We start from the raw sequence: 14,495 nt of genomic DNA, 5'->3' as shown, positions 1-14,495 counted from the left end.
TTATTATTAATATTATTATTATTTGCTTTTGCTGTGGTCACTATCATTGGCAAAGTTCCTTTTCCCCTTTCCTGGACATGGGGTTCCTGTCTTTAAAAGATTCCACTCTGAGGCTGAAGATGCCAAAAGCTGCTTGAGAAGTGGCCTTTGAACTCCATCTGGGAGGATGGTGAGGAGAAGGAAGCAGGAGAAATCATTCTTGGTTTAAAAAAAAAAAAAAAGGCTCCACAATCTACAGGTCATTCCTTACTTAATCAGTGATCAAACGGCCCAAAACAAAAATCAAGGGAAGAAACAGGCCAGTGGGCACTGGTCCTTCCTCCCAGGGTGGGGTGAGGGGCTGGACCGCACCCCTCCAAGGCTTTAGGGGAAGCTGAGGCTCCTTCCAGCCAAAGGGGTTTGAAGGAGAAGGAGTGGAAAGAAAAAAAAAAAAGGAGAGAGAGAGAGAGAGTTCAGCGCCTTGAGACAAGACGCCTTCCCAACTCCAGGGCCACCTGCGGCCCCAGCCCAGGCCAGCTCCCACTGTCACCTCCGCGTCCGGAAGATTCATAATAAAAAAAAAAAAAAATCAGAAACAAAACCCCAAACAAAACAAAATCCAAAAGGAAAAGACTTGGGGGAATGGAGGGAAGAAGAGAGGGAGGAGAGGAAGAGAGGAAGGTAGGTCTCTGGATGCATAATTCCCGAGCCACAGGGGGCTGAGGGGAAGATTCCAGATTCCCCAGCACTCCGCCACCCGCGTGGCGTTAGCTCGTCACATAGTGTTTGGTGGACGGCTGCCCATACACCCTGTAGAAATCCTGGTGGCCAGGCTGCTGGGAGGCGTCAAGCCAGTCTCTGACCGCCAGGCCAGGAATGGACTGGGGGACCGAGGGTGTGGGTGGAAGCGGGTGTGAATACTCCTGCGAGGGCACTGTCCAGGGGAAGTGGCCGGAGCGAGGGTAGGGCTGGTGGCTGCCATGGTTGGCCACGGAAGAACAGTAACAGTTGTCCACAGAACAGACGAGAATCTTGCGGCCGCCATACTGGGGGAGCATGGGCTGCTGGGCGGCAGAGCCATTTGGATACTGTGATGGGGGGAACACAGGACTTGAGTGTACTGGTTGGGCACCGCCTGGCAGGGCCACCAAGTGCTGTGTGGAGCTGCAGGGCCCCAGGGGCTGCCCAGACTGGCCCTCGCCGCTGGCTGTGCCCGCCGCCCCATACTGGCCGCCCACAGGGCCCGATGACGTCTCTAGGAAACTGGCCTCAGGGAAGGCTGTTGAGTGCTTGCGCTTTTCTGCCCCAGAGCTGCTCACGCTGCAAGGGTACAGGGGGACGCTCTGCAAGAAGGGCACCGGTGTGCTGAAGGGGCCTGTGGAGAGTTTGGGGCAAAGGTCATCAAAGTTCCCACCCATAAGCAAACCCAGGCCCTCCTCTCCCCTGGGGAACTTTCACATCTGTAGGCCAAGCACATTACATCATGCACCATCTCAGTCAATGCTCACTACTCCAATACGAAGGAGGCAGATACTATTATTATTTCTATTTTACAGCTGAAGAAACTGAGGCTCAGTTTGCCCAAGGTCCCACAGCTAGAAGTGGCAAAGCGAGCAAATGAAGAAAGGTCTATCTAACCAGGCCACACTACCTCTCAGAAGAAAGGCTCTGACTCTGACCCCTGCCCAAAGGGCTCTCTCTTCTATCAAGGACCCCACCCTCACCTTCTAGCATCTTCCGTAGCTGCTTCTCCTTCTTGGCCACCTCGTTCAGGAAGAGCTTGGAGTTCAGGTGGCCGATCTTAGGGGGAGAAAGGCTGCTGCCTGTGCAGGTCTGGGTCCTGGGGGCAGTGGACGGGGCATCTGCCGTGAGGAGGTATCACCGTGAGCCCGCCCTACCTCCCCCCATGGGCCTGGCCCTCCCTGCCCACCCCCAGATGTTCCTCTGAGGGCCAGGGGCCATCTGCTCACCTGTCCATTAGGATTTTCACAGACTTGGTGTTCTAGTGGGAGAGAACAGGGTCAGTCAGTGGGAAAGGCAGCATAGGGGGAGGGGAAGTTGGAAGCTGCCCGCATCTTCCCTCTCCCAGGTAGAGTTGACCCTCTGATTCTGGCCAGAGTATAACGAGGGGGTCATCAATTTTAGAAGGTAAGAGAACAATTAACATTTATTGAGTGCTTGCAATGTGACAGACACTGTTATAAATGCTTTCCACATATCCATCATTTCATACACACAACTAGCCTAGGAGGTAGGTTCTGCGGTCCCTAAATCCTTTATCTGAAATCTTTGGGGCCAAATGTGTTTTAGAATTTGGAATTTTTTTGATTTTAGAAGAGAAATATGGTGCTTGTACCATATATTACATATCACCTCCAGCAGGACCTGGGGGATACACCATAAGACAACACGTTAACATTTCTGCAGCAAAATGCTTGAATATTCATATCAAGTGAGATAAATAAAGACTACAAATTGCCCAACACCCATTCAGGTCAGCTTTTGCTATTATACGAGTAGCCAAATTTTTTTTAGTCTTCTGCAGTTTTAAAAAAAATTTAGAACTGTGGATAAAGGATAGTAGACCTGTATTATCAACTTCATCTTATAGGTGAAGGAACTAAGGCATAGGGACCAGGTATGACTTGTCCAGGGTCACAAAGCTAGGAAGAGGAGGGTAGGATTTGAATCAGTGAAGGCTGGCTTCAAAGCCAAAGGCCTGTGAGCACACTAGTGGGGAGGAAGCTGGTTGGGAGGGTGGAAAATTGCAGACTCCAATTCAGGAACAGCCCCCTAGGTCCCAACAGCCTAGTCCCGGGCCCAGCCCACCTTCATGAAGCTGACATCCTCTGTCTTATCGAAGAGCAGCTGCAGGGAGCTGAGCAGCTTCTTGGCTTCCTGCATGCGCTCGCTGAGGTGAAGTGCCTGCGCTGCGTTCTCGCTGCAGAACTTGGCCTGGGCCTTGTCCAGGACCTCCACCGTCTGCCGCAGGTCCTCATCCAGCAGCTGGTGCAGCTTCTCATACTGCAGCCGCACCTCCTCCTTCAGCTGGCTCACCTTCTCCTGCAGGCACAGGGACAGGAGTGGGCGAGCAGGTGAGCACCGGGTACCTCTGGCTCCCACTCACATCCTGGACAGTGGAGCCTGGGACTCCAAGTCTCCTGACTGCCCTGGGATCCCAAAGGCAAGGTCTGACCTGCCAGTTCCCCACTGGGTAGTAGCACATAGCCCTGTGTCAGCCACCCCCGGCACCAGTGGGGGTGACCCATACTGAATGACTGACCAAGGGTTCTGGCACAGAACCAACCACATGAGATCGTAAGAACTAACTCAAAGCTCTGCACCCCAACTACTCCACCCCATACCACGGGCTTGGGCTTTGCTACCTCCACCAGGCGCTTGTCTGACTCGAGTTTGTACAGCTGGTCCTCAATGTCCTGCTCTCGCTCCTCCAGCCGGTCCTGCTGCTTCATCAGCATCTTCTGCAGGGACAGTTGGGGTAAGGGACATCAGAGGGGAGCTGTGGCTCTGCCCCTTCCCAAGGGTGGGTGAGCACCGCCCTCCCCTCTAAAGAACAGATTCATCTTATAGGTCCTTTGTCCCAGCTGGCCTAAAATCTCTGCCACCCGCCCTCTACATGGCACTGTCCAATCCCAGGGACCTGCCGACAGCTGGCTGGCTAGTGTTTGACACCAGCCACCAAAAGCCTGGACTAGCTTAAACCATAAGCTGAGGGCAGGGTCAGGTCAGCCTCTATTCCAAACACATTTCCTGTACTGACTTTTCTGCATTTTATAGAAAAGGAAACTGAGGCCCAAAGAGGTTAAGTACTTTGTCCAAAGTCACACAGCTAGTAAGTGGCAGCAGGGATACAAACCCAGGTGATCTGACAGCTCATCCAAGCCATGCTGCCTCTCTCTGGGGAGCCCCATCTTAGAGATGAGCACCCTAAGATGCAGAGGGTCAAACAACGGCCAAGGTCACAAGTTCCTCTGGCTCCCAGTCCAAAGCTCTTACCTCACACTAGCCCTACACTAGGGGGCATCAAGCCGGCCACCCCGTCCCTTGTTTTTGACCAGGGCTTCGAACCAGTTCTGCCCGACTCAGTCATGGCCAACAAAGTGAAACCCAAACGGACCTGAATTTTTAAAATGTGGGTAAACCAGAATGATACCCGGAATGGGAAAAATTACGGGTTGAAGCCCTGCCGGAAACTTAATCTCCCTCTGAGAAAACAAGGGCAGCATGCATGCTGCATAGCGACCAAATCTCTTGACCAGCAGACTCGAAAACAGTGGTGCCCTGCTTAAAGATGGTGGCCACCCATGTTGCTTTGAATGTGTGTCGCTCTCCACAGTCCTGGCAATAATCCAATCTCCCGAAAGGGCTCACTACACCTCTTCCGAGTCTCCTATTCCAGAGCTTTGATGTGTTATTTTTCCTGTTCCGGTTATTGGTCCACTTCACCCAAATTTTAAAAATCGGATCTGTTCCAATTTCTCTTCGTCAGCCATGACTGAACTGGTGTGAGGCCGTTTTTGACACCGAGAGCTAGGCCTCTGAAGTCCTTGCTAGCTCCCATAGCCCATTAGTCAAACCCAGGCAGAAGGAAGACCATGGCTCTCCTAAGATCCAAGCCAGTTTCCTGGATTTTTAGGTACAGCTTCTCATACTACAGCCACCTCCTCCTTTAGCTGGGTTTTGCTTGAATAGTCATACCAAGTGAAATAAGGCAATGGACCAAGCTGCTCTTCCCAGCTCTAATCTACTGTTCCCACAACCCCTCTTCTCCCAGCCCTGTCCAGCAGGCTGATCCACACACCCTGTCACCCTCCTCACCAAACACCCCTCTTCAAACAGGGTCTCTCCCTTGCTCAAGAACCTCAATGACTCCCTCCTTTCAAGTACTTCAGCACGGCAACGAAGACTCTCTTACAACCTGACTCTCCCAGCCAGGTGGGCTGGTATCCTGTCCCCAACATTCTGTGCTCATCTTAACTCCCTGGACTCTGCTCATGTTTTTCTGCAGCCCACAATGCGTCCTCCCTCCCCTTCATTCTTTCAAGGCCCAACTTGGGCCCCCTCTCCTCTAAGAAGCCTTCAATGACCCCTGCTCTAAGTTTGTGCAGGTCCCTCGTCCTGACATATTCATATTCTGTCATATTCTGCTCTCCCTCTATATGGCACTGTCCAATATACGGTAGCCACTAGCCAGATGTGCCTGTTTAAATTTAATTACAATAAATTAAATTTCCTCAGTTCCATCAGCCACATTTCAAGTGCTCCATAGCCAGATGAGCTAGTGGTTACTGTATTAGACACCATATACACGCAACATTCCTGTCACTGCGGAAAGTTCTATTGGACAGTGCTGCTCTGTAGTCTTCTGACTGTCTCATCCACCATGGTCTGATCTCCTTGAAAACAGAGCTTCGCTGCTGATTTTCTTCACCTCTCCACCCAGGCAGACCGCACAAATGCCCGAGCACCCTGCAGATGCAGAACATAGCTACTGAATAAACACATGGGTTTTGCACAGCAAATAAGGTTTTTAGTGCAGCTTTCCCAGAGCCTAGCTTGCAGTAAGTGTCCACTCAAAAAGAGTGGTTCTTTTTCTTCCTTTGAGGGGCCTCAGAGTCACCCTCAAGCTTGATCCCCTGACCTCTACTCCCAACAACACCCAGCTGGCTTCCCAAAGATAAATTGCCATTAATCCCTTCCTCACTCCCTCCAACCCATTTTACATATGAAGAAACCAAGGCCAGCAAGAGACTTCTGTCAGACCCTATTTTGTGTTGGTGGCTACTTGGAAACAAAGACCCAGGACCCTGGGGACAGGAGGAGGTGGGAGGTAAGGTTCTCAGGTTCTAAGCTGGGGAAGTCTGGGGCACCCCCTCCCAAACTTGGCCTTTCAATAGCCTAGGACAGGACCTCTAAGAACCAGACTCAGGAGGCCCTGCCCCCAGCAGTATCTTGCCCTTCCAGCAGGCCCCCCACCTCCAGGGACAGAAGCACAGGGAGCAAGCACCAGCCTGAGGGTCAGAGCCTGGAAATGGACACAGCTTGGGTGGGAGGCTGGAACAGAGAGTCGTACCCAGACTTGTGTGAAGAAGGAAGGACGCACCCTGTAGTACTGCCCACATACATGCATACAACTATACACACACACCCAGCCTGGGCCCTGAGGCCACCTCATACATACTGTTGCACATAGCTGCATATATATTTCAACCCAAGCCCCTGCACAGTGAGAACTGGCCTCCTGAAGGCCCAGACCACTGAGGGAGGCCTGTTATAAAGGCAAGAGGACCAGGAGCACCCCTGCCCAGAACATCAGGTCTTTTTCCTCCCCTATAACACAGGGCCCTCAAATTCTCATCTGCTGCTACCCTGTCCCCACACTCAGGAAGACAAGGCTCCCAGAAGCACCTCAGGCTCCAGGTCACTCCTGCCATCCCAGTGCTCCGGACACCTGAAAGCCCAGGTTCCCAGCTGCCCCGATCTGTACACCATGGTCTCCCTGCCCATCAGTGCCAGATTGGGGGGGTGCCCAGAGTGAGGCCAGATGAAGGGTAGAAACGGAGCAGCCCCAGGTTCCTAGAGGACAGGAATGGGGCTGTCCCACTGCCACCCTCCAGGACAATCGGAGGTCTCCTGCTGAGGCCCTGGGAGGATCCCAGGGACCTCATGGCTGAACTCTCAGGCAGAACTGAGGGAGGCACTCCCTGTCCAGTCCTAGGGGTTAGGGCTCGGCCCCTTCCCTCTTCCTCTTCTAGGCTTTTCTCGGAGCCTCCCCTGGTGGCACTTGTACCCTGGGGCTCTGGTGTGTCTTCCCTTGCCTAACAAAGGCAGAGGCCCACAATCCCTGGTGGTGGTGGGTGGGTTTCATTTCCCCTTCCCCAGCTCAGAAGCTATGGGGTGCCTGTCGCTGTTGCAGGGGTGGGGGGAGAGGGCAGGAAGGGGTTGCCAGCCAGAAAGGAAGGGGGAGGGGGCCAGCCAGCAGTCTATCCTTGCAGGGCCTGTCCTGGGGGCACGTGATATAGTTCCTGCCACAAACAATGCCTGGGGGAAGAGGGTGGCCCACTGCTACCTCAGTCACTGGGGAAGTAGGGGAAGGAAGGAAATATTCACCGCCTGCAGTCCTATCATTACCCCCACCCCACTGGAAGGTGAGGAGCAGAGGAAGCAAGGCCTGGACCCCTCCCCATTACCAGCAGCTTCCTTTCTACACTAACCCCCACCTTGCTTCCCCAGAGAACTGCTGAGAGCCATGAGGCCCCACTTCCTATCTGGGAAAAACCCACAACTGAGGTGGGAAGAGATTCTCCTACAAGGGTAGTAGGGGAAGCCCCTCACTAGTCATCTGAACTGTGGCACACTTCAAGGTCTAGATAGAAGCACATGAGGTCTGAGACCCAGAGACCAGGCTTCCAGTGTTGGGCGGGGCAACCCCATCCCCACTCAGCAGCCCCTTGGCTAGGCAGGACCTGCTTACCTCGCCCTCAAGTTCTGCTCCTGGGCCTGAGAGGGCAAAAGCATCTACTCCATTCCCATCCCTCCAGGGCCCCAGAGTGTCCTGCTCCTCAGACCCACTGCCCCTCCTTTGAGACTCGGCCTCAAACTGCTCTCTCTGGCTCCCATCCCAGCCTGGAGAGGGGATAGTTGTATGCTCCTGCCACATATCCTCTGGAGCCTGACTGGCCAGGCCCAGCTGGCATTTTTGATGCCAGGCTGGACTGGCAGACGGGTGAGGCTGTGAGGACTCTGGGCTGTATAAAAGTTAATAAATAATAATAATAAAACTCTCAAGTGAACCATGAAGAGAAGCAAGGTCAGCAGGGAACAGGGCCCCCGGGGCTGGGGCAGAGGCAGTTTCTATGTTTTCAGACAAGGCCAGGGCTGGCTCCAGCAGCCCCCTGTGGTGGTGGTGGTGGTGGGGGTGGTGGGGGGGGGAGGGAGGCAGACAGGCACCTGGGGCTGGGTTGCTGGAACACCTCTTCCTGCTCAGGTCCCTGCCTAGGTGACTCTCATGCCATTCCAGCCCTGGCTGCAGCCCCGCGTTCAGAACTACCCTATCCTAACCTCCTCACCCAGTTGCCAGCCCTCTCCGCAACCTAGGCCCTTATCTCAGGAGTAGGTTTGCCTTCTCTCTCCTTGGGGCCCATGGCACTCTGCTCTTCTCTCAGAAAAGCTGTCTGCCCTAGACCCATCTTCCCATGTTTCAGCCCCTGCCTTAGACTAGGGAAACCACGGACCCAGAGAGAGAGGGGCTACAGGGTGGAAGCCAGGGCAAGGAGAGGCGGCACCTCAGAGGCAAGCCTAGGCGGACCCAAAAGGTTTCTCAGCTGCAGAGCGGAATTAGCTTTTGCCATGCAGAGAGCAGCGCTCTGGGGCAGCAGAACAAAGACGCAAGAGAGAAAGCCCCCCTTTGTCTGGGTTTGAATGCCAGGCCAGCCGGAAAGGAAGGCTTTCCCAGGGCCAGGGATGAGCTCGGCCAGGGCGCCGGCTCAACCCAGAGCAGGGACCCAAGCCGGATTCCCCTCTTCCTTGCCCACCAATACTGCCCCCAGTACAACATCACAGGACCCATCCTGGCTCCTACCTCCAATACCCTCCCCAGGCAACAAGCTCAGCCTAAGGTAAATCCCATCTTCCTCTCCCCTCCCCACATCCTCCACCAGGTGAGAAGTTCACATGCTGCTGGCACAGGCTCACAACCACCAAACTACCATTGCTGGGAGCAGGGACTCACACAGTAGCATAGTCCTGCTGACAACTATCATGTCATGCATGCACACTCAACTTCAATGTGAGGGACCCAGTAAGCATGGCATGCAGACATCCTCTTCTCTCCTCCTCTCACACACATACCTGCAGAGAGACATGTATGCACAGCCTCCCAGAGCTGCAGGGGGAAGAGTAATCAATAGGGCGTGCATGACAGATGCCCCGGCTGTGGCAGCAGGATCCTGGGGTGGAGGTGGGGGGCTGGGCCTCTGTCTGAAGCTACTCTTGGCGCCCAGGGGGGAAGGCCAAGCGAGAGCCACCTTCTACACAGACTCAGAATGGTTAAGGGGCAGCTATATGACCCTCCATCACACTCACACTCACACACACACACACACACACACACACACACAGCCTCCACACCCCACCTAAGACCTCAGGAGTATGGTCTGCTGGAGAAGTGGCAAGCAGTAGGCCTGCACTGCCCGAACCAGGCTCCTCCCACCTACAGAGCCCACCCAAAGACAGACACCTGGCGGCAGAGACCCAGCATTCCCTCCACGCTCCCAGTGCAACCTCCCCAGCCAGGACCAGTGTGAGCAGGGTACCCTTACCCCATGCAGCTGCAAACCCCAAACTGGCCCCAGCAAAGGGATCCCCTCCCCCAGAGAACACCTCTTCTCAAGTCTGAACCTCTGAGAATGCAAGGAACAGGGTCCTGGCAACAGTTCCAGAGACATCTTGATCTGGGGCCTGAGAGATGACATAGACACACAACTATGACTGCACAAGCTCAGACAGATACACTTAAACACACACACCCTGCACGGCCCCTCATACACATAACTAGACCTTCTCCCAGGTCTTCTTTCCATGTTGAAGGTCAAATCATAAGGGGTGTGAAAAAGAAAAAAGGTCCTCCAAGGTCGAGAAGGGAGAGTGTTGACATGTTGTGGGGTTGTTAACCAATGTCATAAAACAATATGCGTACTGACTGTGTAATGAGAAACTATTTGTTCTGTAAGCCTTCACCTAAAGTACAATAAAAAACCAAAACCAAACAAAAAAACCTTCCCAGTTTAAAAGAAAAACAGAAGATATCAGGGGTGCTCCCAGCTCCTACCTCGGGGCTGGGAGGAGGTTTGACTATCCAAACTGCCAAGCCTGAGCCCCATCTGGATGTCCCAATCTTGGGAGCTTAGCCTCCCACAGCCCCAAGGGAGAACACCTTTACAGGTCAGGATGGGTCTCTGGGGCCCATTCAGTGGGCATCGGGCCTCAACCTTCTGCCCACTCCCTCTCAGGGCAACACTGCTCTAAGCCACTGGCCCATATGCAGAGGTGGTGCATGTGAGTATGCAGATGGGGGGGGGGCGCGCGCGCCAGGGAGGGGTCAATCAGGATTTCCTATTTCTAACAAATACGGCATTTCAGCAGCCCCCACCTCCAGAAGGCAGAAGAAGAAGAACAAGAAACGGCTATTTTCTAAGGCATGTACCAGCTCTCTGTGCCTCTGCTCCTATACCCTGGAGAATTCTGTTGCCCTCATCCACATACCAGCAGAGGCTGTTTAAGAGAGACTTGCTCCTACAAGGGAAAAGGAGCCAAGGAAAAGGCCCCTCCCCCTGTCTGGCCTAGAGATGGTGGAGAAAGGAGAGGTTCAACCATTCAGGTTCCCCACTGCCCACCCCTAGCCCCCCAGGAAGGGCAGGGCCTTTCTTCTTCCACAGTGAATAAGTCAAATTCACACTTGAGTGACACTGGGCTATTGAAGGGATTCCAACCCCAGTGCCCTGGGGCACCAGAAAGAATTCCAAGGGCCTGGAGTAAGGGAGCCTGGAGGAGGATAAGATTCAGGCTGCCCTGCACAGATGCTGAATGCACAGAATTGCACATCTGGCCCTGATGCAACCCACTCCTCCTGAGCCTGCCCACACCAGGCACAAAAACACACAGAGCTGCTAACAAAGTTCAGCGCCCGCCTCCATCCGGTTCCTTTCAAGAGCCAGAGGATTCAGGGGCCTGCTGGTGGGAACCCTAGGGTATACTCTGCACGGACTTGTCCCCCACCACTCCTATCTCCCAACTATACAGATGGGAGACAGGTGCATTTGAAGGAAAAACCTCAAAGACACAAACACACCCAGATACCCTCCTACCACCAAATCAGGTGCAATTATGTCTCCCCCCGAACCCCGACATCACTTAAAAACACACCTTAGCACTCAGACACAGCTAAGACCACAGCCATGGGGTGGGTGCGGGTACACATCCACGCACCACCCCAGGTTGCTGCCCCCTCCTCTGTCCCTTTCAGCCACATCCTCTTCCTTCCCCTCCCCTGACTTTCTGCTGCCAATCCCAGGACACAGCACTGGACAGCCCGCCTTTCTCTTGCCTTTGCTTTTTTCCCATCCTCCTCCCCCAGCCCTTCCATCTTTATTAATAGCAGTGGCTTCCCAATCCTGGAGAAAGTCAATGCTCTGCTTGCCCTAAGTGGGGGCTGGAGGGCAACCAGGGACTCATCGGCTTCCCAGAGGCCTCCGCCTTTCCCAACCCCAGTGTTGGGGGAGTGGCTCTTCTCTCCACCCCGCCACCCCCATTTCCTTTAAGAAACCAGAGGCCTGCACTGGCACAAAACCCCAGAGCTAACCCATCCGACTGAAAACTAATTATACAGCAAATTTTATTTGTTATCCCCGCCCTCAGCCTGTGGTGGCCCTCCTGCCTTTTGTTGGTTGTATGTATATGTTTTTTAGTTGCTAAATGGTGACTCATTCTGACTGGTCCCCCTCCACAGGAAACAGCCTCCATCTACAACCTGCCCCTGCTCAGAGCTTCCTCATACCCAACCTCCCCACTGGCCTCAACTAGCCTCCAGGGGCTCCCACCCATAAACACTCCCAGTCCTCCCAAAGGCCAACCTAGCCACCATATCACACCCAAGCCCCAAGCTGGGGCTTCTGAGATGGCTCAGACAGTGTCAGGCCAACCCCTTCCTTCTAGTATGACTCAACCCTGAAAGCCAGGGGACCGGGGAGGGACCTAGGAGGCGCCCCCCCCCCCCACCTCCACTTAAGGGGACGGAAGTATTGCCTCAGTCCAGCTCCAGAGCCAGGCTCTGAGGCCTGAAGGGGAAGGAGGTTTTGACATTGGCTGCTGCTGCAGGGTGTATACAGTGGGAGGGGATGTGGTTCCGTAATCACCCAGCCGGCAGCCCAGGGGAGCCAGCTGCTTGAAACCAGATTTCAAGGCGGCTCAACCTTAAACCCACAGGATTCTTTTTCCGTCTTCCACTTCCCCACCCCAAATGTGGGAGGGCTGCGATCGAGGGCTGGGCTGAGAGACAAGGGCTCAGGGTGATGGAAGACACATACTTTAAGGTTTGTTCATGCAAACGTGTGCAACAGACAGGCACATAGAGGGCAGGGTTTCTCACCCAGAGACTGGGCTATTGGGAGTAATCCAAATGGCTGAGATGCTGTCCAGGACTGTCCACATAGATACCCTGAGTTCTACATTCCCTCTGGAAGCCTGCTGCCCCCCACCACCATGTGTTTCCAATAGAGATTGAAACTAACATGGCTGCTTTTGTTTACTTCCTCATTGGTATGCCAGCATCATGGATCATGTCAGCCACAGCAGTGGCACCAGGACACTCATTACATAAACAGCAGCTGGAGAAGCAGGGCCAGGGTCACTGCCTTGGTGACTTCCCGTAGGGGCTACAGAAACAACGCTGGGGGAGGGTGCTGCGTGCAAAACAGAAAAGCAACACCCAAACTCTACCCCTGACAGTCCCACGCCCCAGTTCTATAAATGACTCACAAGATGGACCTATGACCACAGGTGCAGCAATATGTCAAGTAGTGCTAGGGGACCCTTCTTCCCAGGATTTGCTCCCAAACTTTCAAAGTAGGAGAGTTTGGAAGGAGGTCTCTGGTCTGATGCCACAACAGCCTGTCCTGATGGATGGATGCAGGGCCCCAGGCAGGAGTGTGTGGGAGTGGGAGTGTGAGAAAGAGAGAGAGAATGAGAGAGTGAGAGAGTGAGAGAGTGAGTGAGAGAGAGAGAGAGAGAGAGAGACACAGAGAGAGAGAGAGAGACAGAGAGAGAGAGAGACAGAGAGAGAGAGACAGAGAGAGAGAGAGAGAGAGAGAGAGAGTGAGTGAGTGTGTGTCTGTGTGTGTCTGTGTGTGTGTGTGTCTGCAGGGTACTTGCCCGGATCTCATTCCTCCGGATCTCCACGTCGCACACCGAGTGTCCCTGATGCGCGCCGCTGTAGTAGCAGCAGTACTGGCACACGGCCACCTGCTCGGCCTCGCAGTGGTAGAGGCGGTAGGCGTTGTGCTGCGGGCAGCTCCAGGCCCGCACGTCGTCCGCCTCCACCAGGAGGTGCCCGCGGGCAGTGGAGGGCTGCTGCAGGTGCGTCTGCACGTGGGACTGGCAGCAGGGCGCCTCACAGCGCAGGCAGACCTTCTGCGCGGGCAGCGGGGGGCCGCGGCGGCAGAAAACGCAGTGCAGAGCCGCCGGCGGCTTCTCCACGTGCAGGGCGTTGAACTTCTCCACGATGTTGGTGAGCTTTAGGTTCTTCTCCAGGCCCGGCTTCTGGTTGTAGGCCTGGTTGCACTCCGGACAGCGCACCAGGCCGCTGTCCTTGGCCCACGCCTCGCCGATGCAGCCCCGGCAGAAGTTGTGTTTGCACGGCAGCTGCACGGGCTCTACGAAGACGTGCAGGCAGATGGGGCAGATGAGCTCCTCCTCGAAGCAGTTCTTCCAATTCTCCGCCATGGCGGCTGCGGGAAGGGGGCCCGGGCAGGCCTCCCCAACTCCCCAACCCTGGGGGTCCGTCCGGTGCAGTTGTAGTTCCACCGAGCCCCGAGCTCCGGCCCCAGCCGGCACCGACAGTCGCTCAGTCACCAGCGCCTTCCGTGCGTCCGCCCCCCAGAGGAGGAAGCCTCGGTCCTCACGCCGCGCGCGCAGCCGGCTGCGTTTTCTCCTCCCGAGCTCCTAGCTGGAGGCAGCGGGCTGCGCCAGGGCCGGGGCACCAGCCCTGGTGGGGAGCGCCGAGGTCCAAATTCCATATAAGAGGCCACCTCCCCGTCGGCGCGGCTAGGGCAGCGGCGGCTCGCGGACTGTATTCGGGCCCGAGGCTGACATTGGGGCGCGCCCCACGGCGGACAGAGCCCCAGAGCCTCACACTTCCTCTTCGCGACGGCCGGCGATGGTGACTCCCTCCCGGCTCGCCGGCGCCGCGCCTCCCTCTCCTCCTCCAGGCTCCGAAAGGCCGGCAACCGAGGGCAGCCGCGCCGAGCGTGGCTAGATCAGGACGCGGCGGGAGAGGCGAGCTGGCTGCCCTCTGGCCGTGGCGCGGACGCCCCCCAGCTGGCTGGCCGTCCGCGGGTGCCGGGCGCAGGCGGTCCGTCTCCGGGGCGCTGCGTGCGCGCAGGGGCAGTCATTCAGATGAAATTCCAGTCCGCGGCCAAAGACACCAGCCCGCCTCTGCCTTCCTCCTCCCTTCACAAATAGAAACGGAAGGGGGAGGGAGAGAAGTGGAAAAAAAAAAAAAAAAAAAAAAAACGGAAGAGAGGGAGGGAGCAGCCCCGGCGGTGCTCTGGACTGACCCCCTCGTCGCCACTTCTGCGCTCCCCCGAGGCCCGGCGCCGCGCGCCCCCGCCGCGGACAGACCCCGCTCCCCGTCCCCGCGCTGGGCGGGCGCCTCGGCTCTGCGAGGAAAACAAGGATTGATCAAACTAGAAAGGAATTTTTCTCAACTGCTAATGAACGGG

General features: G+C 55.5%; 1 protein-coding gene across 1 annotated transcript; it reads right to left on the bottom strand.

Annotated features, from left to right (window-relative positions):
• TRIM8 (tripartite motif containing 8) lies at positions 1-14,224 on the bottom strand. The gene is made up of 6 exons (XM_004370087.2): positions 12,928-14,224; positions 3,366-3,461; positions 2,809-3,042; positions 1,950-1,981; positions 1,704-1,819; positions 1-1,354 (listed from the first exon to the last, which is right to left on the bottom strand). The coding sequence occupies exons 1-6, from the start codon at positions 13,495-13,497 to the stop codon at positions 747-749; spliced, it is 1,656 nt and encodes a 551-aa protein (XP_004370144.1). The 5' UTR covers positions 13,498-14,224; the 3' UTR covers positions 1-746.
• Positions 14,225-14,495: the final 271 nt, after the last annotated feature.

Source organism: Trichechus manatus, unplaced genomic scaffold, assembly GCF_000243295.1.
Source record: "Trichechus manatus latirostris isolate Lorelei unplaced genomic scaffold, TriManLat1.0 scaffold00007, whole genome shotgun sequence".
NCBI lineage: Eukaryota > Metazoa > Chordata > Mammalia > Sirenia > Trichechidae > Trichechus > Trichechus manatus.
This window is presented reverse-complemented; position numbering and strand designations above follow the sequence as displayed.

Coding starts and splice junctions, on each gene's coding strand:
- TRIM8 (XM_004370087.2), bottom strand. CDS start 13,497: ATGGCGGAGAATTGGAAGAACTGCTTCGAGGAGGAGCTCATCTGCCCC. Junction 3,043..3,365: donor CAGACAAGCGCCTGGTGGAG/GTAGCAAAGCCC, acceptor CTGTGCCTGCAG/GAGAAGGTGAGCCAGCTGAA. Junction 1,982..2,808: donor AGGATGTCAGCTTCATGAAG/GTGGGCTGGGCC, acceptor CTCTCCCACTAG/AACACCAAGTCTGTGAAAAT.